The sequence below is a fragment of the Perognathus longimembris genome, chromosome 14 (assembly GCF_023159225.1).
Source record: "Perognathus longimembris pacificus isolate PPM17 chromosome 14, ASM2315922v1, whole genome shotgun sequence".
Taxonomy (NCBI): domain Eukaryota; kingdom Metazoa; phylum Chordata; class Mammalia; order Rodentia; family Heteromyidae; genus Perognathus; species Perognathus longimembris.
This window is the reverse complement of record NC_063174.1, coordinates 21,365,254-21,390,768: the sequence shown is the minus strand read 5'-3', so window position 1 is coordinate 21,390,768 and position 25,515 is coordinate 21,365,254. Positions and strand designations below refer to the sequence as shown.

At 40.8% G+C, this 25,515-nt stretch overlaps 2 protein-coding genes across 5 annotated transcripts in view; one reads left to right on the top strand and one right to left on the bottom strand.

Moving 5' to 3' along the window:
- Atl1 (atlastin GTPase 1) overlaps positions 1-18,556 on the bottom strand; it is a 76,167-nt gene extending 57,611 nt beyond the window's left edge. For both annotated transcript variants that reach the window (XM_048362622.1, XM_048362623.1), the window contains exons 1-2: positions 18,449-18,556; positions 4,032-4,193 (exon numbers count right to left, since the gene is read on the bottom strand). In XM_048362622.1, coding sequence (XP_048218579.1) covers positions 4,032-4,065 — 34 coding nt within the window. In that variant the 5' untranslated portion in view covers positions 4,066-4,193; positions 18,449-18,556. The remainder of the gene's footprint in view (positions 1-4,031; positions 4,194-18,448) is intronic.
- A 195-nt stretch (positions 18,557-18,751) lies between these two features.
- Positions 18,752-25,515, top strand: part of Map4k5 (mitogen-activated protein kinase kinase kinase kinase 5) — an 87,151-nt gene continuing 80,387 nt past the window's right edge. For 2 of the 3 annotated variants that reach the window (XM_048362621.1, XM_048362619.1), the window contains exons 1-2: positions 18,753-18,936; positions 19,141-19,358. In XM_048362621.1, coding sequence (XP_048218578.1) covers positions 19,251-19,358 — 108 coding nt within the window. In that variant the 5' untranslated portion in view covers positions 18,753-18,936; positions 19,141-19,250. Of the gene's footprint in view, positions 18,937-19,140; positions 19,359-25,515 lie in introns of all 3 variants that reach the window. The other variant, XM_048362620.1, reaches the window with a different exon arrangement.

The following is a 25,515-nucleotide window of genomic DNA, read 5'->3' as shown; positions in this document are numbered from 1 at the left end:
ACTCCATGTGGCTGGCTAGGTCAACTTTTTTCTGAACAAAAGCAGGTTTTTATATGTAATAGTGACAAAAGAAAGGCTTATGACTGTGTAACTGTGAATGGAACCTTGGAATAATCATTTTTATAAACCACAAGTTTTTTGTTGTTAATCAGGAAATCCATAGTTATTTTGTAATTAAATGTCAAGCCTGTGGATTCTGTTTTTGAACTTGATAGTTCATAAAGGTTTACAGTAAATAAAAGGATATCATTTCAAGTCTAGCAATACCCGAAGGGACTCCCTAGTTACTACCGTTCAGGAGTGGACTAGAAAGAAGGCTGACACCGTGTAGTCAGGTCATTTTTTTTTCTGTGCTGGTTGCCACATCTTAGCAAGCACCAAAAAAAAAAAAAAAAACAAAAAACAAAAACGAAAGCAGTTTTTAGGCCAATATTTACATAAAGCAATGCTTTATGTAAAATCCAATGCTTCTGCATACTGTGTTATGTTACAGTCCAGTTTTGTGTGCTTTACTCCACAGTTTGGTTACAGGACTCCTGTGCATTGTAAACATAAGCAGCATGGAAAAGGTTAAATACCTGTGTTCAGATTGTAAGATCTAGTCTGGACTTGCTGTGTATATTGTAACGTTAAATGAAAACAAGAACCCCCTTTGTATTATAGTCATGCGGTATGATTAACAGTTGAATAATTTGTCCTCAGACTCTTTACTATGCTTTTTAAAAATTAATTTTAAAAAATGTAAACATAGTAAAAAAATGTAAAACTAAAGCTGTAAACAGTGGTACATGATTATTATTCCAGCTACTTGGGAGTCAGAGTTAAGAGGACTGTGTCAAGACCCAAGGAAAGTACAAAACCTTATCTGAAAAACCAACTAAACTGAAAAGGACTAGGAGAAATGCTCAAGTGGCAGAAAGGTTATCTAGTAAGTACCAGGCCCAGAGGATAGATCCTTACACCCAAACCCTAATGCTTTAAACTATATATTATTTCAGGATATATATTAATTTATAGCAAAATTATAGAAATGATCAGGGGAATGAAAACACCAAACATGAAAGTGCTTATCTTTTAAGGAGTGAGGAGAATGAGGAGTGATTGTCATTAAGGAGGGGCACAAAGGAGTGACAGAATGTCAATAAAGTTCTATTTCTTCAGCTGGAGGACACAATGTTTTCTATGGTCTTTTGTATATATGTTTCATAAGAATTTTTATGTCAAAGAAAGAAGAATTTCAAACCTTTCTATGAGTGTGAATTTCTTACAATGGATCACTTCTCCAGTGACCACAGATCTAGCCTGCTTCTAAAGACAATAAAGGCTGCAGTTTGAGAATGGGGCCAAGGTGTTGCTCAGGACGCATCAAGCAAGGCATAAGCAGATGCTGAGGGTGCTTGCGCATACACAAGTATTAAAAAATGTATCTGGAAAAAATGTGGGGAAGGTAAATGAGAAAATGTGGAGGAGTGAAATCTACAGTATAGGTATACAGTAAGTATATTGTACATGAAGGACCCAGGGAAATTTTATCATTAAGGAGGATGAAGTATGCCAAAAGTGAGGCAGTAAAAAGGGACAAGTAATCTCATTTTAAGAAAAATAGAGGGTGATGAGAGAGTTCTTGTCTAGCATGTGTAAGATGTTGCAAGCAGGGGCTGGGAATATGGCCTAGTGGTAGAGTGCTTGCCTCGTATACATGAAGCCCTGGGTTCGATTCCTCAGCACCACATATAGAAAAAGCCAGAAGAGGCGCTGTGGTTCAAGTGACAGAGTGCTAGCCTTGAGCAAAAAGAAGCCAGGGACAGTGCTCAGGCCCTGAGTTCAAGCCCCAGGACTGGCAAAAAACAAAACAAAAGAAAAAACAATGATGTTGCAAGCACATGTACACACATGCTCAAAGGAAAGAGGGAATACAACCAATTAGAAAAAAGATTAAAAACTACTATTTTCCAGATCATTTTTGATCTTTTCTCAAAAAAAAAAAAAAAAGAAACCCCCAAACTTCCCAATCTAAAGTTTCCACAAATACTTTTTGAACAATTCTTTCTTAAGGCCACAAAGCTGACACTTTAATGCAATCATTATTTCTCTATGGCATTACTGCACTGTCATTGTCTGTCAAATCGTAGAAGAGTCAAATTCACACACTGTATCCTAAGTTCCAAGGGTTTTTCTTTTGTTTTGTTTTTAAGCAACTTTAATGAACAGAATACAAGATGTGCTCACTTCTGTTTTGTTACTTGTAGTATGAAAGCTCCATCCCAGCCCTGAAAGACTGCTTTCTGGGGTACTGTTTCTGATACTCATCTGTTCCCTTTATTTTTCACACTAGCACATTCTTTGACTATTTTTCTAGTTCAAGGTGATCCAGTTTATAGAGCACTGTTTTCTTATACCTGCTTACTTATAGATAGGCTTGCTGTGACACTTTCTTTGCATGTTATTTTGGTTTTACATCTTCATCACATGGGCTATGGAAGCAACCAGTCCTGAATTTAAACCATAGATCTATCGCTATAAATTAAACAGAGATCAAAACCAAAATCAAGTTGAAGATTTGCACCTTAATTGCAGATTGTTCAAGAAACTCCTATTCCACACTTTAAAAATATTTATCCAGATTTCAAAGGAAGCAAAGAAAACTGTTGCTACAGTAAAAACATCTGCCAAAATTAGAGTTTGGTAATTTCAGAAATAGAATCCTTTCCTTCCTCTTAAATTCAACTAATGACAGACCTCACTGATCGAACTCCATATCTACAAGCAATCTGTGGGTAATCTCTTAAACATAAGCATTGCCAACTGGGGGCCAAAATGATCCTGTGTCCTGTTACCAGAATAATCAAACCTAGGGAGATATGCCATCTTTTGACAAAAATAAATGGAAACAACCAACTATATGCCTTATGTTTAGATAGACAATTATAGAAGAGATCTCACTGACAGAACAGAACCACACAGTTCTGAACAAATAGTGGGTGTGAGCTTCCAAAATAATAATTCACAGCTAAGGAGCAAATTATCCACCCAGCCTCCTTGCCTGAGGTATGCACTAGTTCATCTAACACAATGCCTTGAAGAGCTTCGGTTCCTGAACCGCTGAGTTAAGCACTGTGACTGCAAGAAATCCAGAACCCAGCCTGCCCACACTCTGCAGAATCAGGTTTGGCACAGCGGCTGGGGCTGCGGGGCGGCGATTTCTCCCGCATCACTGTGCTCTCTCTTTGCCTGCGTGAGCGCCGCCCACCCACTCTCCGTGGGAAACCACTGGGCCTCGCTTCTCCTTTCCCATCCCCTTGGCCTGGTGCTGAATCATGAGCCCAATGCCTCGGAAAGGTAAAGCCAAAGAACAAAGCCACTCCTGTGGCTGGTCTAAATGGGGTTGCAGGTCAGGGTGGGGCAGAAGGCTGAAAATCACAACTTTGTTCGTGTTCTCCCCTAATTTTCTCTACCTAATCCCCAAATTAAAGCCAGTATCGCAGCACTCGGGGACTCCCAAGAGTGTGTTCTCCCTCCCAGGCTGCCCAGATCTGCAACGCTGAGCATGGACCCGGCGCGCTCCGCCTCATTGTTTCGATGTGCTGCACGCCGCCTGGGGCCCGCGCCCTGCTCCGCCGGGCCCGCGAGCTCGCAGCTCCCTGGGAAACCAGGCTGGGGGTTCCGCCTGCTCCAGATCCAGACCCCTCACTCTTCTTTACCAGGGCCACAACAGCCCCTGGCTCACCCTCACCGCCATCCTGACAACTGATGGCTAAAGTGGACCACACAGTGCCCGGAGGCGCCGGGTGGGTGCTGTCCAAATGCTGGGAGGAGCCGGCGAGGGGGTGGGGGAGAAGCCGGAGGCCGGGCCTGCACCCCGCGGGAGCCCGGGCCTCTAAAATGAAATTCCAGGATGCGGGCGCCGCTGGGCCCGGGTGCCCGCAGCCCAGGGGCGGCTCTCAGCCGCGAACGCTGGCACCTCGCAGCCCTCCACCCCCTCCGGACTCCAGATTCCCTGCAGGCTGCCAAGGGCGCCCTTTACTACTCACCCCAACTGTTTCTGTCTCTGCGGTTCTTGGCCATGGTGGTTGGAGTAGGGCGGCGAGGAGCTGTCACTGGGCTAGGTCTTCTCCGGGCCCGCAGGTGGCGGGCGGTGGGAGGCTCCTTGCCCGCCTGGGCGCAGTTGGCTCACTGAGGATGTTGCTGTGGCGCTGGTGGGAAGGAGTGGGCAGAAGGGAGGAGGAAGCGGATGAACCAAGCTCAGCATCACAGCCCCAGTGCACACAAATACCAGCGTCCCGCCCTCCGCACCTCAGCCCACCCCCAGAGAGGGAAGACAGTGACAGACAAGCACTGCAACATTTTCAGTGGAACACACACATAAATAAGCCGCGCCCTCCCGCCACACTCTCCAAGAATCTATCAGCAGCATCCAGTGACAAATACACAAGCCAACAGACATTATTGCATTATTCTGGATGGCAAACACCTGTCTCATAGGACAGTTACACAGCACAAACATGCTGGCAACACTGAGAAAGCCAAAGTAGTTAAAACAATTTGTGTTTATCCACCAGGCATCTTTTAAAAAATATTTACGGGGCTAGGAATGTGAGTTAGTGGCAGTGCTTGCCTAGAATGCATGAGGCCCTGAGTTTGATTCCTTAGTACCACACAAACAAAAAACAAATAATAATAAAAACATACAAAAATTAAAAATACTTTAAAAAGCAAGGTCATGTTAGTAAAGAGGGAATCGCGTATTTTCATCTGTGTATACTGAGCAGGTATGTATTTTTAAATTAAATAAGCAAAATTTGCATCAAGACCACAAAATGCCATAGAGCCATCACAGTCTGTGACTAGCTTACTGTCCGGTGAGCAACATTTCCCCAGAGCTTTGGAGCAAGAGTCCCAAAACAAATCACACCACATGGTCTGTCTAGGTGGACTCTGGCAGTCATAAAGGTTGCAGAAAATTCTGAATGAGAAGCAAAAGACAGTATTTTTGAAACATATTCTTTTTTTTTCTGATTTCTTCCTTTGCCTGCAAACTTGGGTGTTGTCAGCTTCCTAACTTCATGCTACCCCATTTACAGATAACTTCCCATTCTTCGCCCCACATTCCTCTTGTCACATTCCTCCTGTCCACATGCTCTACTGACCAGTTCTCCTAAGAAGATCACTGTTAGCCCTTCCCCCTCTTTCCCTTTCCCTCTGAGGCATGGATTCAGAGCATGGGCATTTACCTTAACTTTTTCACTCACAGCTGGTGCTCTACCACTTGAACCACAATTCTACTTCCAGCTTTTTGCTGGTTAATTGGAGATAAGAGTCTTGTGGGCTTTTATCCCAGAGGTGGCTTTGAACTTTGATCTTCAGATCTCAGCTTCTTGAGCAGATAGGATTACAGGCATGAGCCACTGGTGGCAGGCTGACTGCCAGCCTCATAACCACTAGACTCACAGTCTCTGCTAATGACTCAGGGTAAGCACCTCCTCACTCTAAACTCAATGCAATTCACTATGATGACTTCACCATGTTGGTTACAAAAATCTCAACATCCAGAGCTACATTTTCTTGAGAATTACCCTCCCACCAAAGATGAGAAAACCACCCCCCCCCCACCAGGGAAGCCTAAGGTTATCCTTCATGCTTTTCCTACTGATGCTTCAACATCAACATGTTGGAAGCCAAATGCTTTCACTCAAATGCTGCCGTCTTACAAGTTTCATATTTCAGTCAGTGGGCCTTAGAGCTGTGAACACTGTAAATCAAGCTTACATTTACACTACAGTTTTAAAGAAGGCTGTATCCAACAGCAGTGTATTGCCCAGATGCTAATGAAACTACAGTGGAAAACAAATTATCTCACTTCTGTACCTAAAAAACATTCATAAAACAAAACGTAATGTGTGCTGCTTTCCATCATGTATTTGTTTATTGTGGTTTTCAGCTCATAGTGCAGCCTAACACTCCCTTTTAGGTGAGTCCCATGAAAATAAAGTGAATAGGTTCTTTAAAAAAGGAAGAAAAGAAACAATAGAAACCATTATATAGTTCAATATATAGCCACAATTGAAAAAGAAAGTAAACACCCTTTCTTTTGTAATTAATAATCAACTAATACCCTGAGACTAATTTTTTAAATAAAAACTTTAGTAAAAAACTCTAAATACATATGGTGTTTTATCCTATTAGCTAAGAAACATCATCTAAATCATTTTAGTACCCCTTAGTATCCTTGTCTGAATCCATTTACATTAATAGTTTTTTATAAAAGATTAAATAATTCTAAGACAGGCATCAGTGGCTCACACCTGTAATCCTAGCTACTCAAGAGGCTGAGATTTGAGGATCACAGGTTAAAACCAGCCCAGGCAGGAGAGTCCATGAGACTCTCTCTTTTTTTTTTTTTTTTTGGTCAGTCAAGGGGCTGGAACTTTGGGCCTGGGCACTGTTGGTGAGGCTCTTCAGCTCAAGGCTAGTGCTCTACCACTTGAGCCACAGTGCCTCTTCTGATTTTCTGGTAGTTAATTGGAGATAAGAGTCTCATGGACTTTTCTGCCCTAGCTGGCTTTGAACCACAATACTCAGATCTCGGTTTCCTGAATATCAAGGATTACAGACATGAGCCACCGGCAGCTGGCTCACAAGACTCTTATCTCCAATAAACTACTGAGAAAAAGCTAGAAGTGGCACTAGCCCAAGAAGTTCAGGACAACATTCAGTCCAAGTCACAGGACTGTCAAAATAATTCTATCATTTCTTTTACATTCTAAAGTTAGTAGCTAGCATTCTGTCTCACACTTTTCTTTTGAAGTACCACTATGAATTTTCATGGAATTTAAAAAAAAATTAGCCAGATGCCTGATGGCTCATACCTATAATCCCAGCTACTCAGTAGGCTGAGATCTGAGGACCTTGGTTGGAAGTCACCCTGGGCAGGAAAGTCCATGAGGGTCTTATCTTTTTTTTCCTTCAGTTGCTTTATTGTCAAAATGATGTACAGAGAGGTTACAGTTTCAAACATAAAGTAGCGTGTACATTTCTTATCCAACTTGTTACCTCCTCCCTCATTTTTCTCCTGTTTTCCTCCCTCCCTTTTTCCCTCCCCCCACGAGTTGTACAGTTGGCTTACAGCATATAGGTTTGTAAGTATTGCTGTTGCATTGGTTTGTCTCTATTCTTTGTCTCTCGATTTTGATATTCCCCATCCCTTCCCTAGTTCCAATACACATATATACATTATCCAGGGTTCCAAAATCAGTTAGAGCGACATCAGGGGTAAGAACATGGGAAAGAAAGACAAAAGAAAAAGGCATAATTTCACATGGTATGTTGAAAATAACAACAATGCCAAACCATTTGTTTCCCTAACTTGGAGTTCATTTCACTTAGCATCATCTCACATGTTCATACGGACATAGCTATTGAGCTATTGTGATCTTCTGCTAAGATTATCCTAGATGTGTACTAATTATTCCCAATGAGGGAAACCATAGTCTATGTTTCTTTGGGTCTGGCTCACTTCACTTAGTATGACTTTTTCCCAAGTCCTTCCATTTCCTTATGAATGGGACAATGTCATCAAGTTTCAGAAGTACGGAACTACACAGATAACCAAGTTGAGTGATTACTACCTAGGTTAAAGATCATGTTTGGCTTCAGTTTTCTTTGTGTTTCAGCTCAAAGGAAGGTAGCTGTTCATGAGAGAGAAGAGTTTCCAAATATAATTATGTTTTCCATCTTTCATTGGGTCCAAGGAGTCTCCATTCTCATTGAAGTGCCAGACCTTGAAGTCAGGCCCCATTTTACCACGTGAACCCCATTTTAGAATCGAACCCTGAGCCAATCAGATTTGTACCTGTGTCCTAATCTTGCTTGCTTGAACACCTGATTGTTGTAACTTTGTTTTTTGCCGTTATAAGTCCTGTGTAATCACAGCTCGAGGCTCCCTCCTAACCTCCGCTGTGTTGGTGGGTAGGACGAGGCCCGAGTTGCAGCTCGCTTAAATAAAGCCTTGCCTTGCTTTTGCATTTCGGAATGTCTGAGTCTCGGTGGTCTTCTTGGTGGTGGTTTCGTGACTTGGGACAACACTCATTACTTGTTTCTCTACCTATTTGGTGAATAATCATTTCTCTATGTCATGTCACAAGGATTATCCTCTCCTTACAACTGTTTCCTTGTAGATTTGTCCCCCTCCACTCCTGATTATGCATCCTCTGTTTCCTTTGATGACTTTTCTTTCAGCTTTCTTACCACAGGGAGCCTAAAGACTCAGTCTTTGGCCTTTTGTTCTTTTATCTTTATTCTCTTTTTCTCTTTTCCCTCAAAGCATGATACCTTCAGACTTTGCTGCATCTTGCTGCCTTCTCACAGACTCCGAGGGTCTTATCTTCAATTAATGATATTTTTAAAAAAAAAGCCTAAAGTGGAGCTGTGGCTCAAGTAATAGAGAGCTGAAACGTGCCCAGGCCTTGAGTTCAAGCCCCAGGACTGGCACAAAAAAAAAAGCATTGAGGATATTTATAAAACTATACCTGTAAATTATGTTTCTTGTGTCAAAATAAAAGCATGACTTTCAAATGAAAAAAAAAAGTTTTTTCTTACCCTCTTCTTCCTCCTCCTTTTTTTAGTACTAAAGTTTGAACTCAAGGCTTCACCTTTGCTAGGCCAGTACACTACTGTTAAGACACACTGCCAGCTATAGTGTGTTCTGGTTATTTTAGAGATAGTCTAACTTCCTGCCCAAGCACCCATCTGGATCTTAATCTATTATAGGCTTCCAATGATGGCTGGGATGGTTAAGTGCACACCACCTTGGCCCAGCTACTTTCCTTGAGATGGAATCAGGTCTTTTCTGCCCAGGCTTGCCTGAAAAGGCAATCTTACCAGTCTTGGTCTTCCATGTAGGTATATGCATCATGCTCAGCTACTGAAAAGGGATCTTGCAAACTTCTTCATCTGGACTCGTCTAGAACCTTGATTCTCCCAAGCTGAAGTTCCCAAGTATCTATATGTGAGCCACCAGCACCTAGCCTGTCTGCATTTTTTTCAGTTCTCAGAACCCATTTAATTTAGTTAACAGGAGCACCTCTGTGTCATTTTAATATGTACTAATTTGTCTCTACGCATTTCCTTGGTTTCTGGCACAAAGAAATATTTCAGCTTTGTTATATTTTCTCAGTCTCAAAACTAGAGTTAGCCATTTCTCCAAGAAGTTCTGGTACCTTCTAATGAAAAAGAGGTATTTAGAAACCAAGACATGCATATTGGTTGTACTCACTGCTGTCTGAGGTGTTGCTGCTCTGGATTCTTTTAACAGACATTACTAGAGTGTGCGCGCGTGTGTGTGTGTGTGTGTGTGTGTATAAACATATATATGTATATGTGCATGTATGCATACACTCTACTATATATGCTCTAGTATATTCACAATATACATACTATATACACTATGCCCTATGTATATACATACATATATGTACATATTCATTCACTTATTTTTGAGACAAAGTGTCGCTGTGTGGCCAAGCAGTCTTCAAACTCAGGAATCTTTCTCTTAAGCATTCTAAATTCTGGGATTACAGATATAAATATTATAGCAGGTCCCTTTTTAAAATGTCATTTACTTAATCAGTTTTGAGGGAAATACTTTCAAGGGTATGAATCACAAATACAATGTTATTTGTTACAGAATATTTGTTTGTTTTGTTTTGCCTGGGGCTTGAACTCAGGGCCTGAGCACTGTCCCTGGCTTCCTTTTGCTCAAGGCTAGCACTCTACCTCTTGAGTCACAGTGCCACTTCTAGCCTTTTCTATTTTATGTGGTGCTGAGGAATCGAACGCAGGGCTTCATGTATACTAGGCAAGCATTCTACCACTAAGCCACATTCCCAGTCCCTACAGAATATTTTTGTAATTGTAAAATACTGTACATAAGTTAAATGCCACATATAAAAGAGTAGTTGAAAACACTGTAATGCATATATACAACGGAATACTATTTATCTGTACAGTAAGAATATAAAAGAGCTTTATGAACTGATAAAGTAATTACCATCCTGTCAAGTGGGGTAAATAAATCAGAGATAACTAATAATATATCTTGCCTTTAAAAATATGACAATGCAAATAGAAATATTTCTATTCATCTGTATAAGAATAAACCAGAAGCCAATGAGATTGGCTGTTACAAAAAAAAACAAAAACAGCTGGAGAGTGAACAAACAGCTGGAAGTAGTACGGATTGTGAGTGCTGATATGACCCTAAGTATAACTATTTTGAATAACCCTGATTCAGATCCATGGGATTAAAGGGTCTCTCAGTTATAAGTTTCTCAACAGCTTCTCCTCAACCTGCTCCTTCCCTGTATAAATAGCAATCTTGAAAATGTATATCAATTAGAATGTTTTTGGATATATATAAAAATGGTGAAACATAGCAAGTACATTCTCCATCTAACAATTTATATGAACGTAGGTTGATTCTTTGATGGCTAATTTATCAGCCCAACATCATCATGGACTGTAATGGTTAGGAAGCAGATTTGGCTGTTATAAAAATACAGTGGCTTAAATAAGAAATGTATGCATTTTTCTAGCATGCAATAATCTGAGCATAAGATGCTCATGGATAATGTTGCTTTAAAACAGCAAGAAACCCAAGTTCTTTCTGGAGCGTCCATCATATGATCCAAATATCTTCTCTAGCTTAGCATTAACAATTTCATACCAGCCATATGGAAGATGAGAAAGGGAAGAAGAGAATATATACATTCTTTCTAAAGGTACCACCCAAGAATGTGCACATAACATCTCTATTCAATTACTATTGTCAAAACAAGTCCCACATCATCAATAAATCTACCATGCATGCAATTAAAATTTAGGGAGTTTAATAATAAGAAAGAACGGAAATGGACATTGGAAAATAACCATAAGATTTACCACAAAGACCAAGGTTGTACTGTCATTCTCGGCATTTTGGCATCTTTTCCAATGCTAGTCCCTTTCATGGTTCCAAAATGATATTTGCCACTCCAGTCATTAAAAGCTAAAAGCCATGCTTAGAGACAGAAAAAGGCATAGCTATCTTGTGCCACAGTAAAAGCAAAGAAGGTCTACTTGGAAGCACTCTAGCAGACTTCCCTGACATTAAGAAGAGAGGGTTATACAAATAGACAAGGCTTACAAAACACCAAACAGAAAACACTAGAGAAGAAACACAGACATATAATAGGTAAAACTTTTTTTGTATCAGTACTAGGGCTTGAACTCAAGGCCTAGGAACCATCCCTCAGTGCTTTCACCCAAGGCCTGGTGCTCTACCACTTGAGCCCCTGCCCCATTTACAGTCTGGGTGATTAATTGGAGGTAGGAATCTAACACTTTCCTGCAAAGGCTGGCTTCAAACCTCACTACTAGCCTCCTGAGTAGCTAGTATTAGAGGTGTGAGCTATCAGTGCCCCACTTATAGTTAACATATTAAATGTACAGAATAAAGAAGTATTTGAAAATTTCAAAGGAAAAGATACAAGTTATACATAATGGCAAGCCCATCATAATATCAATAAATTTCCTAAAAAAAATTCAAACTGTGGTTTGAATTGTGGTTGAAAGGACATAATTCAATCCCTGAAAGATCTAGAATACCCTGCAGCTATCCTTTGTAACTGGAGGAAGAAATAAAAACTTTCCATGATAAACAAAGCACTGCAAAAGATGCTTAAGAAATCTTACACACACAAAAGAAGAAAATAGAAAGCAGGAAAATACAAGAAAGAATTAGCCCTACTAAAACCTAGATGACAATGGATACATTTCTAGATAAAATTTACCTAATAAAATTGAACCAACAGGATATAAACTTGATATAAACTGAAGGATATAAACCAATCTATAATAAACAATAAATTTTATATTAATAGCCTCCAACAAAGAAATGCTCAGGGCAAGATAGATTCACTGAAAATTATATCAGAGCTTTAAAAAAAGGGCTAACACTCTTCAAATGTTGATGAAATAAAAAGGAAACGAACATTACAGAACTCATTCTATGAAGTCAGTAATGTGAACATTTCAAAACCAGAGAGACACAACAAAAAGAGAATTATAGACAAAAATAAAAATTCTCAGTAAAATCTGCACAAATAAAATTCCACAGCACATTAAAAAGATCATACCCCATGATCAAGTTGTTTTCATACCAGAGATATAAGGATTAAGATACAAAAATCATTAAATACATCACGTAAATAAGATCAAGAAAAACAATCACATGATCATCTCAGATGATGCAGAGAAAGCCTTTGACAAAATTTAACATCCTGTTATAATAAAAGCTCTGAAGAAACTAGGAATAGAAGGAATGTAATAAAGGTTATATATGACAAGCCCATAACAAACATCGTATTAAGCAGAGAAAACTGAAATCATTTCCCTAAAATTATGAGTGAGACAAGGTGTCCACTCCCTCTACATGTAATATTTTATTATCCATGTAATACTATCTTTGAACCAGAGTTGGTCTCTTCTTAACTAAGAGGACAATTAAATGTATTACTCAAAGTTATGCACACTGAATTTTTCTTCAAAACTTTCAAGGCTATTCCACTATAAAGTAGGGACATAATTCACTGGCTGGCAGCTTCAAATTAATACAGCATATCATGTAGACTAGTAATAAACCAGACTTGAACATTTTCTTTCTCTGGTAAATGAATGACTTGGGGCATGGGGAAAAATGTAGCAAAGATTTCAAAGGCAGGTGCTTGTGTCATCCAGATCATCTTAGGCTAGCCTAGTATATACTATTCCATTTACAACAAATTCTGATGCCCATGTTTAATTTATGACTGAGTAAATTAGGTAAATTCAGTTCCTAAAGAGCAGTTCACATCGCACAGTCACTTAGTATCCTATGGTCTGGTATTAAGTCTTCACAAGGCCAGATAGCAAGTCAAAAGTTGCCTTTCAAGTGGAAAATGGATGTCAGCATAGGAGGGCATGTTTGTTCAGATTCTAAAACCCTAGGCAGAATCCTTACCATTGTGATTCTCCTATTGGACTTGCAATAAATCTATACACAATCTTTCCTTACCATTCGGTCTGCTGAGTATCACAGCTTAAGTATAGGACAACTTGTGTCATAACATAGTCCATCATTAGGATGCTATTCTCTTCCAGGTCTCATGAAAACAGTAGTTGTAGGTTACATGGCAAACGGGTCAAGAGCAGCAAATTCTGTCTTCAAATTCCCAAAAGGCCAACCAAGTACACTGCATTTTTCTTTGTGGTCAATGGTGCAGGATGGAATAGCAAAATCTCACTGTGTTGTTAGAAATTTCACTTATGTGGCAGGACTCTGAACTGAACATTCATCTCATTCTCTGGGAAAAAAAATATCTTTTTGTTTTAAGTGATGGGTTCTCTTTGCATTGCCTAGGCTGGCCCCATATTCCTGGCTCACATGATCTTCCTGCCTTAGCTTCCTCAGTAGCTGGGACTAAAGGTACACCACTACGCTTAAGGGTCTTTTTCTTTTTAGTGGTGGTAGTTGTGCTTTAGGGACTTTAAGCACTGTCCCACTGGAGCCACATCTTTTTTGTTGTTGTTTGTTTTCTATAGCTGGTCTTCAGATTAGGTCTCAGGCTTCTGGCTGCACACCACAGTCTTCCTACCTATGCCTCTTACATAGCTAAAATTATAGGGTAAACCACCATATTTAGCTTGTTTATTGAAATAGGGTCTCATTATCTTTTTTCCTGGACTTGCTTTGAACTGCTGCTCTCTACCTCCCAAGTAGCTACAATTAGAAGTTTGTACCACTATACCTGGATTAAGATCCTGAAGTATCCAGAATGGTTGCTACTTCCTGCTCATCATGTCCTATTTGCATAATGTCAAATATAATGGACTGTTAAGATTATTGTGATGCATGTCAAGGAAACAAAGGTCCCTCTGGAAAAGGCAAGATAATGCCAGTTCTAGCAAAACCACATAAAAGGCAAATTGCTCCTGATTCATTTGCTAAGGGGAATTAAAAAGAAAGCTACATTCTGGGCTTCAAGGCTGCAGCTACATTCTATATACCAAGGGTTGTACTAATGTGCTATGGTAGAGATCCTACACATGGAACTATAAATATAAAGTGTCAACAGTTGATTAATTTTTTAATAATCTACCAATATTCTCTAAAGCTAATTTGACTACTTTCTTGGACTTCAATTTATCTCCCAAAGGTCATATGTTAGAAATATATTCCCTTCCCTGACAAGGTTAGTTAGGCCAGGAAGGCCTTGTTCTCATGAACAGTTCAGTGACAATATCTTGGGAATGGGTTCCAGATAAAAGGATGAATTTACCACTCTTTCCTTCTCCCCTCATCACCTCTTGTTCTTTGCTCCCTTCTGCTAAGGAGTTATACTGAAATAGGGCAATCTAGTCTGGACAGTACCATCTTGGCCACATGGTTAATGGTAGGGTCTGGCAACTTGTCTTCATGGTGGAAAAAAGAAAAGTCCCAGCCTCCCAGGTGATGGGCATGCCTGAATCCCTGGAGGCAGGGGTGGGGACTTGGCTGATAGGTTACTAAACCTGTCAGTCCAGTGCCTAGAACTGGGAGTTTCCTGTGACCCTGCCCCCTGACCTGACCCTATTTAGTCTACGTTGGGGATCAATAGGCCACCATCCTATTCTTGTACTAAAAATAGTTTATCGCTTCGTCCTAGGGTTATCATAGTAACTGTAATAATCACATTTTTGATAGTTATGCTACTTGGCCTCTGCCAGGGCCTCACTATTTTACTGTGGCATCATCTCCAACCTACTGAGAACAGTTATCAAAGAGTTTTTCAAGTATATCTGTGACACCTCATGATAAAGAGAAATTCTCTGAGCACTTCTGGAGGTTGTGTGGAGAAAGCATGACTAAGGCAAGATGTAGGAAATAGAATACATGTTCATTTTTCATTGCTGTGACAAAATACCTGTAAAAACCACTTGAAGGGAGGAAGAATTTATTTTAGCTCATAGTTTTTCTAAGGTTACACTCTATGATTGGCTGGCCCCATTGTTCTGGCCTGGGGTTAAGCAAGACATTATGGTGGAATTATGTGGTGAAGCATATCTGTTCTCCTCAAGGCAGCTGAGAAGGAAAGACACAGAACAAAGGCATGCATTTCCTCCTACTAGGCCCCTCCTTCCATAGCTGACAGGAAAGTCCATTATCTTCAGTGAACCACCAAAAAGCCCAAAGCATAGCTGTGGCTCAAGTCCTTAAGCAAAAGAGTTCACAGACAGTTTAAGCCCTAGAACAGGAGAGAAAGAGACAGAGAGAGAGAGAGAGAGAGAGAGAGAGAGAGAGAGAGAGAGAGAGAGAGAGAGAGAGAGAGAGAGAGAGAAAGAGAGAGGGGGTGTGTGTTAATACCAGCTATTTGAAAATCCAAATCATAATTGTGGCAATGACTTCTAACAAATGATTTAAATTAATCTATGGAAGTCAATTCAATCACATAAAGTTACACTATGAAACTAGTTCATTGGAGGAGTCATGATAAAAAATATCTCATTCTTTAAACCATCTATTAAAACTGTTGTCTTGTCCTTGGGGTAGGAATGTGGCCTAGCGGTAGAGTGCTTGCCTAGTATGCATGAAGCCCTGGGTTTGATTCCTCCACACCACATAAACAGAAAAGCTGGACGTGGCACTGTGGCTCAAGAGCTGGAGTGCTAGCCTTGAGCAAAAAGAAGCTCAGGGTCAGCGCCCAGGTTCTAAGTCTCAAGCCCCAGGACTGACAACAACAAAATTATTGTCCTTGTGCTCTGTCCTGTCACACTTCAAGATTTGAATTAGCATACTTCTCTTGGCTAAAGTATTTTGAACCTGAACTATGCAGAAAATAAAATACAGTGTGATCTTATTTTCTTTCCTTTTTAACCTTGGCTGAAGTTATAGTTGAAACTATAGTATAGGCCACAGGTCATTATTAAAGAAGAGCGAAAAAAGGGGAAAATGCTATAAACTACAGAGCAAATTACTATAGTTCATTACATGGTTAAAAACTGTGCTTAAAACAACTCTGCTAGAAGCTGGACACTGGTAGCTCAGGCCTCTAATCCTACCTACTCAGGTGGCTAAAATCTAAGGATCTTGGTTCAAAGCCAGCCCAGGCAGGAAAACCTGTGAGACTCTTATCTCCAATTAACCACCAGAAAACCAGAAGTGGTGCTGTGGGTCAAGTGGTAGAACCCTAGCTTTGAGCTGAAGAGCTCAGGGTCAGAACCACAACAGACAAAACAAACAAACAAAAAAATTGTGTTAAAAGAGCTGAGAAAATTTACATGACAGGTATTAAAACAGACAGTAAAAAAACACTCTAATTACTTTGGAATGAAAGACCTTAATCTGTTTATATTTTTTCTTATTTTACAACTTGTCAAATTGGGTAACATAAGAGTTTCCTACAATTGTTCATTATTACATAACCTTCAAACTTGAAATCATCTGCCTAATTGTTTGAAATGTAAATTGTTTACTCACTGTGGACTTCTTACAAGGAAATTGAATTTGAATTTCCTTACCAACAAACCTGTCACTAATCTTGTTGAAAGTAATTCAGCCAGTCCTAAAAAAAAATCTTCAAAATTCTTTTGGAGTTGGTATAAAGCAAATGTTTTCCTCCTTAAATCATTGTGGTACAAGTAAAATAATGATTTTAGCAGACACATTTTTAAGCCACTACACAGATTCCTGACTTTTTCCATGCTATCTGCTTCTGGGTTGATGGTCAAAGCATATGGATCTGATATTACTGGCAATATAAAACATCCGCACTCCAGGGTCTTGTTGAAGACTATGACCTCAACTTTTATTGCCTATTTCATTTTAAATGTTGTGTTTCAAGAATAATATACTTAAAGAATTGTCAGAAGAATATTTATCCTTGCTTCAAACTGGGCATCAGAATTTCCACTTTGTTAAAGGTCATGAGATCTTTTTTCTGTCTTAGCATCAGGAAAAGATATGCCTCTCTCTTGACCAACTGGTCCATCTTTATCTTAAAAAAACAGTTTAAAATCCTTTTCTTTGACCATTTGTTGCATTGTTCTAGTTTCCTGTTTTCCCTCTCTGCAGCTTCAAGCTGGCTTCCTCACTTACCTATTTATATCTTGTATAAAAATAACTGTGTATGTGTGTGTGTACGTGCATATGCGTGTGCACATCCTCAAACTCCCCGTGGAATATGCAGGTATAAATAAGAATAAATACATTTCAGACTAGAAAAGGGTCAATGACTGTAAGACCAGAGGGGGGAAAAAAACCCAAAATGAATCTATGACAGTAAATAAGTACTAAGATACCAATAGAACATTTGAAGAGATTTTGAGTCATCTAAGCCAAAAGTATGTGCCCACCAAAACAAGTGCCAAGAAGCTTTGAAAGAAGGAACTGTTCTTCAACATTTTTTTCAATGCAGCAAACACATAGGCTTTGTCTATAGACCATGTAATTCTGGGCTTACTTATGTTCCCTAAATAAGTGCTCTTTGTGCACGCAGCACAAAAAAACACATATACTCCATGTCTTGGTAAGGTGTGAATTTAAGTCCTTCTATGTGATTGACTGTAATTATTGACACTAAGGATATTTCCCAAGAAAAGAATTGAATGTTCAAAGCTACAGGGCATCATCTCTAACTTGTTCTTTTGTGATTTTTCGATTACTAAATGTCATGGCTGAGTGTTATCTGGCTTTTCTGTTAAAAATCTCTACCACGCTTTAGCAATAAGTTTACTAAGTACACATAAAACTGGCAACTTAATTTCTATCTTCAGAACAACACGAGAAACAAAACTGCAAAATACCTGATGAAAAATATGAACCAAACGATTTCCCTCAACTCCTGCTCAAGGGTCTGCGTTTTAAACCACCTGTATGTAATAACTCCCTTCGCAATCTTGCAAGATGCTTTAGAAACGTTTTCTTTGGGCGTCAGATGCAAAACCTTATCCTGCTCCGGCTGCATAAGGACACTGAGATGCTACCAGGTATGGTGCGGTGTCCCAGAGCACTTACTGCGTGGTTCTTGTTTAGCTAGTCCCACTAAAAGTTGCCATGCCACAGTCAAGCCCACGACAGACGACAGCCATGGAAGCTGCCTAGGACTTGGGACTTGGAGAAACGTCTCAACCCCACAGAAGACTGGTTGTTCAGGTGTGCGGTGCTGTCTCAAACTGGTACCACTGGGAATGGTTTGCAAAACAGGAAGGTGCAGTACAGTGGGTGTGCCCAGCCTGGTTAACCCGGCACTCCCCACCTTTTTCCCCGGCGCCCCACTGCCAGGTTACTTCTGGCCCAGTGCCCTCCGCGTCCCCACCCCCTGTTGAGCTTCGACGGGCAGCGTCCCCCTCCGCCCGCGTGCGCACCCCTCTCCCTCCACCCGTCACCCCGCAAGTTTACCTGACGAGCCTGGGGGCGGTTTGTGGAGTCCGTGAGCCCACGAACGCCCGGGGAGAACGGGTGATCCCAATCTCTCCGAGCGAGCGGGCCTCAGCCCAGCGGGCTGGGGGGGCGCGGCGGCGGCGGTGGCGGCGGCGGTGGCGGCGCGGCGCGGCGGGAGGAGGGTGTCGTGCCCTCGGCGGGCCTCAGGGCGGCAGTCTGGTCCCGCGGCCGGTGCGCTCGGGCGGGCCGCTGGGCGCCGACCCACGCTGGCCGGGAACGTGTGTCCCGGTGACGCAGCCCCGGGTGGGGAACGTGGTGCGGCGGCGGTGGCGGCAGCAGCGGCAGCAGCGGCAGCGACCTTACGCGCCTCGGCCGACTAGAAGAGGGCGCGCGGTGCAGCGGGACCTCGAACGGCAGGCCGGCGCGGGAGAGACGGACGCGGGCGCCGTCGAAGGACGTCGGCTCCAGACGCGGCTCTTCACAAAGAGCGGGGCCGCCCCCCTCAGGTACCGCGACGGCCCCGGGGCGCGCGCGAGCGGCCGGGCGGGCGGCGGGCGTGGAGGCCGGGCCGGGCCGTTCGCGCGCGGCCGGGCGGACGGACGCCCGGGGAGGGGGAAGGGCTGCGCGCCGCCGCCGCCATCCCTTTCCCGCTGGAAGTCGGAGCCCGCGACGCCGACTGACCGCCGGCCTTTGCTCGTCCCCGGTTGCAGGCGGTGGTGAGGGCCGAGGCTCCATGTTGGGAAGCGGCGCCGTTCACTCTGGTTGAGCGGGAATCGGGGCGCCGTGGGCTGAGCCGGCGGGGGCCGGGCCCGGAGCGAAGATGGAGGCCCCGCTGCGGCCTGCCGCGGACATCCTGAGGCGGAACCCGCAGCAGGACTACGAGCTGGTGCAGAGGGTCGGCAGCGGCACCTACGGCGACGTGTACAAGGTGAGGCGGGCCGGGGTGGGGACCCGGGCTGTGTGGTCGTTCCAGCTTCAGGGGAAGCGGCCGGGCGACCGACTCCCCGGGACTCGGTGTCAAGCACTCTCGGCTCCCGAAGAGCAGAACAGAAAACTAACTCCATTGTTGCAAACCACTGCGGTACGTGTGTGTGTGTGTGTGTGTGTGTGTGTGTGTGTGTGTGTGTTTAAGTCTTATTTGTGGAAATGAAGCGACTTCATTGCCCCTGCGTTAGCATGGAAAAATGCCTCGTGGAAGGCAGTCCACAATAAAGAATGATTGACAGTCAGATATTTGCATTAAAAAAATCAATCAATCTTGTTTGCCTAGGGGAGTTTGGGTTTAAAAAGCCGTAGGAAAGGGAGTCGCTTCACTTTTGACTGTAAGTAGTTTACTATTGAGTCAAAATAACATTGTGTACAAACATCATCGCTCTTAGGAAGATGCTTTCTTTGCCTGGCAAAAGTTGTATCGTTTGTGTCTGGTTGAGGAATATCATATTAGCTTGCGAGTATTTTTCCTTCTTAAGCAATTCTGAGTTTTATGACATCCTGTATACAGGTGTGGAGAAGAGCTGTTTTTTTCTTAAGATTGAGTTTCTGTATGTTACTTGGAATTTAAGATTTAAGAAAACATGGTAAAAAAACATCAGTTTGAGTTTTTGAAGCGTCAAGAAAAAAAAGATGGTATAGAATTGCCTGATGTCTTTCCTTCTCTGTTCCAAAAGGAAACATTAGTGCAACTCCTATAAGTAGCAAGGGAAGGTTTCTTGGCTTTGTTGTAAAGCTTTTTGGATCTTTAGAAATGGTCTTGTTTCAAATTAGTAATTAGTTAGGAAACTCTGGCGGTTGTAGTTTGGCACAGGTGGTAATCTGAAAAGAGGATATCCTTTCTTCCCACTTAATTTGCTTTTGCTTAATTTCCTTCCTATTAATAGTAACAATTCAAGTTATTAAGATAGCTCAGAGCACTGTTTGATTTTCTAGAGTGAACTCTAACAGGCTCTTTTTTTTTTTTTTTTGGTAGTCCTGGGGCTTGAACTCAGAGCCTGGGCACTCTCCCTGACTTCTTTGTTCAAGGCTAGCATTCTACCACTTGAGCCACAGCACCACCTCTGGCCTTTTCTGTTTATGTAGTGCTGAGGAATCGAACCCAGTGCTTCATGCATGGTAGGCAAGCATTCTACCACTAAGCCACATTCCCAACCCCTAATGGGCTTTTTATTCCTTGGATTTTATAGTAGGAACAATTGTTGTAAATACTGGGATGTCGAATTGTAAGGTCTTAACTCTTACCTTTGAATTGAAAATGCATTATGCATTCTTTAAAAAAATTAGAAGTAGGTCTTCATTGTTTATCCGTGGATTAGCCATTTTGTGGAATGCTCCTCAAAAAAAAAAATTCCTGTTTGCCTTCTCAGTCCTATTTTTTAGTCATTTTTGTCTTATGATTCATCATGTATTCAACCACTCTAGTTCCATTCATGTAAATTATACACTGGTCTAAATTTCAGTTCTTGCTAATTTTTTTTCCCCCACTTCAAGAAGTTTAAAGAGTTTATTTTCCCTCCAAGAAGGACCCAATTTCTCCACCTCTTTTCTTTAGATTTGACAAAGCAACTAAGTAGGATTTTATTGTTGCCAAGGAAATGCCCTTCTTCCACATCTCTTCAGCAGAAAAATCAAAGACTAGGTTGGAGATTTAGGCTCAGTGGAAGAGCACTTGCTTAGCAAGTGGAAGGCTCTGAGTTTTGTCCTCAGCTTAAAAAAAAAAATTCAAAAACTATGTTCATTGACCTACCTTCCAAAGCCTTTGTGATCATGCACACTTATGTGTATAATCATTGTACTTAATTTAGGTAAGCCTCTGCTTCCTAAATATCAGAAATGGAAGTTTCTTTTGTTCTGGTTACCTGGGACCACCTGTTGCTATCATTTCTTTGAGAGTCTTACTCAAATTCTCCAGCAAACCCCAGCCCCTCACTCTTATCCTATACCCTCACTGACAAGCATGCTGTTAATTGAACATAGTAAGCAGCTTCCCACTTTGGAGTCTTTGTTCTTGCTATTTCCTGTAGTCACAACCTTTTCCCAAACATCGGTTTGTTTTGCTTTCTTCCTCTTTTAACATCTTTTCCATCATTCTCCCCTACTTTTTTCCTTTGTATTTGTTGTAATGCTTTACTTACTCTTCCTTAGTCAAGTAGCATAATGTTTTACTTATCTTGGTACATTTACTGTACCTCATGAGGGTAGGGGTTTTTATCTTTGCTCACTGCTCTAACCCTCACAGCACCTAGAATTATACCTGGCATAATGTAAGTGCTTTCTAAAAAGTTGATGAATGAGTGAATGAAATGACTGTGAAAGAGTCTGTCAGTTCTGTGAACATCAACTTTTGACCTCACAACAGTTAAATTAATATTTAATATTCTTTTCCTGTAACACCCCTTAAATAGAGTGGTCTGTCTACTTTTTTTCTTTCTTTCTTTGGTTGTGGTACCAGGATTTGCTGCTTGGGGCCCTCTGCTTGCCACTGATCCATATTTAGAGCTTTTTGCTTTATTTTCAGATAGTGTCTTGAACTTTTTGCCTAGGCCAGTCTCAAACCTTAGTTGTCCCACTTATGCCTCCTGAATAGCTGAAATTACAAGTGTTCACCACCATACCTGGCTTTGTGAGATGGGATGAGGGAGTCTCCATAAATTCTTGCCTTGGCCTTAAACTGTGATCCTCCCCATCTCCACTTTCTGAGTAACTAAGATTACAGGCAGGAACCACTGTACCCAGCTGAAGATGTATTTGTTATTATGAATTTCAATCATTTGAGTTCCCTTGGAAAATATTTCTGAAAACCTGTTCCATAGCATTTCTATTATCAGTGATCTAAGTCCTGTGGAATTTTGTCAGTTTACACTTAGCCCTTAACATGCCGGAAAACAGAACATTCAGACTGTGATGAACTTTTTAAAGTTCTAGACAATTGAAGTAATTGTATTATTTATGAATGTATGTTCATAATAAGCTGAAAAATCTTTAAAGGCCTTTTTAATCCACAATACAAACTAGTGATATAATTCCAATAAAGAATAATGAGGTCATACTACATATCATTTAGCTTAAAAAAAAAAACCTGAGATATATTAGGAAGCAAAACTGTAGTCTTGAGATTCATGGGAAATTCTTTTATCCTCTTAAAACTGAAGATCCCCTCCAAAGCTTCTAAATTCCCTGAGAATCCCCAGGAAAGGTAAAAGTGATCTTAAACTGGCAATTCCTTGATTGAATAAGAGGAGGAGTATGACAATTCTTATAAGCTCTTCCAGGGAAGAGCAGAAATAGTGGAGGAAAAGAAGCACAGAAGAGAAAAGGAGGGGTAGATAAATGATAGATAAATGACTACCTTTCAACTAAGCAAATAATTTTAAATTTTACAGTTAAAATTTAAAATCTGCTAATAAGAAGGGAAAATCTGGAGATGCACTATCTACACTAACTTCTATTCCCAGCACATTTGTGCATACAGAACAACTGTATCATGATAATAGTTCATAATCTGTAGCATCAGACATTTGGGCAACTTTTACCCAGTTTTATATCAAAAGTTATTTCCAGCCTAAATTCTATAAAAGTTCTAGGAATTTTTAAACTTTATGGCATATAATTAGAATGGACAACCTGATGTGTGTTTTAAAACTTTTACTGCTTTTTCTGATTGATTTTGCAAGTATGACATGCTTCTTTCCAGAAGGGCAGCAAAGTCTTTTGTGCAGCACTCTATTACAGCAACCAGTAATTGGTTAAAAATATATTGAGTGACATTAATTATAGAAAACTGCCTAGAAATTATTAAGAATTTAATACAACTTATTTCAGACTTAGTCTGTTTCAAATACAGTGTTTACCAAATGGCTTTTATGTTTAATTGATTAAAGGTAGTTATGAGATAGTCTTTTCTACTTGAGTGCAATGCCATTTTTCCTAGACATTAAATTCCCTCCAAAAATTACATTTTAAAGGTTTCAGTGAATGAATCTTAATTTACTATTTAATTTATTTGACACTTAAGTTGAAGTGGTTATTGGTTATTTCCAACTTTGAAGATTTTTTTCTATTATTATAAATGACAGTTTGTATAGAAATCTTTGTCATCGTATCATTTCTGTGGCTTAGATGCTATTTGAGCCAGGTCTGCTATAATGAGTCCTTCCTTTATATGTGTTCTCCCTTCTCTCTCCCAATGCAACAGTCACAATTCTGGAATGGCTTTAGGATCCCATTGTAAATTAACAAAGCTAAGTACAGCACAAAACATTTGTAAACACCATTCATTTAAGAAATATGTATCGAGTGCTGACTGTGTGTTAGGGTATGGAGTCAGTCATGAGAAAGAGAAGGTATACTATCAACAAGGAACACGTAATTTAGTCAGGAGATCAGACATATTAACAATCATAATTTGGTAAGTGCAGTAGTGAAAGAAATGGTCGATCTGTCTTTATTAGGGATAAGGGAAGGAAGGAGAAGAGAGTGGAGCAGAAAGATTTAGCAGAGGAAGGGGGTTAAGTGGATTTTAAAGATGCAAGTTGTCTAAGTTCAAACTCCAGTACTTAAAAAGAAAGTGAGCTGGTTACAATGGAAAAAAGTATTCCAAACTGTGAGTAGAGTATGTGCAAGCCCCTGGAGGCTAGAGAGGCTATGATGAGTTGTGAGGGATATTTATCTGCATTCCAGGACCCATGTGACTGAGCCTGGCGGGAATATCATGCATAGAGAACATAGATGGGATTTTCTGACAGAAAAGGACGGGATAATGGACCTTGTATATCACATCAAGGAATATGGACTTTTATGTATGTATAGACTGAAGAAACACTTGAGGAAAATTTGCTTTGAGTAGAGATTAGATTATCCAAAGTGGCTAGAAGTGTGGAGACAGTTATTGAATAATCTAGAGAAGAGTTTATGTAAACCTGAGTTTAGTCAGTAGTAAAGGAGATAAAAGAAAGGAATGGATTTCAATCATATTTAGAAAATAGTAACACCTGTTAATTGGTGAGGGATAGAAAGGTAGTTGATGTTATTTAGAATTTCTGGCTTAAGTGACTGCATTTGTGCTATCAATAGAGCTAGGAAATACTGAAATTGTGGGGTCTGGGTTTTCTGTTAAGCTTTTTAAAAAATATTTTCATTTATTTTATTTATTTTGCCAGTCTTGGGGCTTGAACTCAGGGCCTGAGCACTGTCTCTGGCTTCTTTTTGCTCAAGGCTAACACTCTACCACTTGAGCCACAGAGCCACTTCTGGCTTTTTCTGTGGATGTGGTGCTGAGGAATTGAACCCAGGGCTTCATGTATATGAGGCAAGCACTCTACCACCATATTCCCAGCCCTCTGTTAGGTTTTGACTGTGACTGCTGGGGAGACCACAGGTAGCTCTGTCCTTGAGAGTTTTGCACTGGGAATTGGGAGCCATCGCCACTTCAATGGAATGTTACTTGTGAAATACAGGTGAGGATATTCAGGGGATTGTTTCAGAAGAGCTAAGGAAAGGCTATAGTTAGAAGAGTAGCAGATGAAAATGATATACTGAAGGTGTCTGAGAAGAAAAAGAGAGGTCTTAGAGAGTTCTTTCTATAGGAACCCAAAAATGCTCAAACCTCTCTGTCTTGTTTTTCTTCTTGTCCCATGTGCTCTGATTGCATTGAGAAGCATGGATTAATCTTTCAGAACACATAAACCTGAGTCTGTGTCCTTCCCCCCCCCTCCCCCGTAGAATAAAGCCTTAGAATTGCATTTCTTGTAAGGCTATGCCCATACCAACACTAGCCATACTGAACTACTTCCAGTTCTTGATATGCACTTTCCTTCCTTCTATCCTTCAGCTTTTTTCAGGAATTATTTCCATCTTCTCTCTAGGTTCCTGTGTTTTTAGAGAAGCCTTTTCTTTTGTCTCATGGAGTAGGCCATATCTACTATATGTTTTCGTGGTTCTTTGTGTATTTCTTATCATAATACTTAGCATTCAAATCATTCATCATTTTTGCATATCAACTTTCCTGCCAGATTCAAAGTGCATGAGAAAGAGGACTTTAAGTTACTGAATCAGCTAGACTAGCAGAATGCCTTAATATATAGAATGTGCTC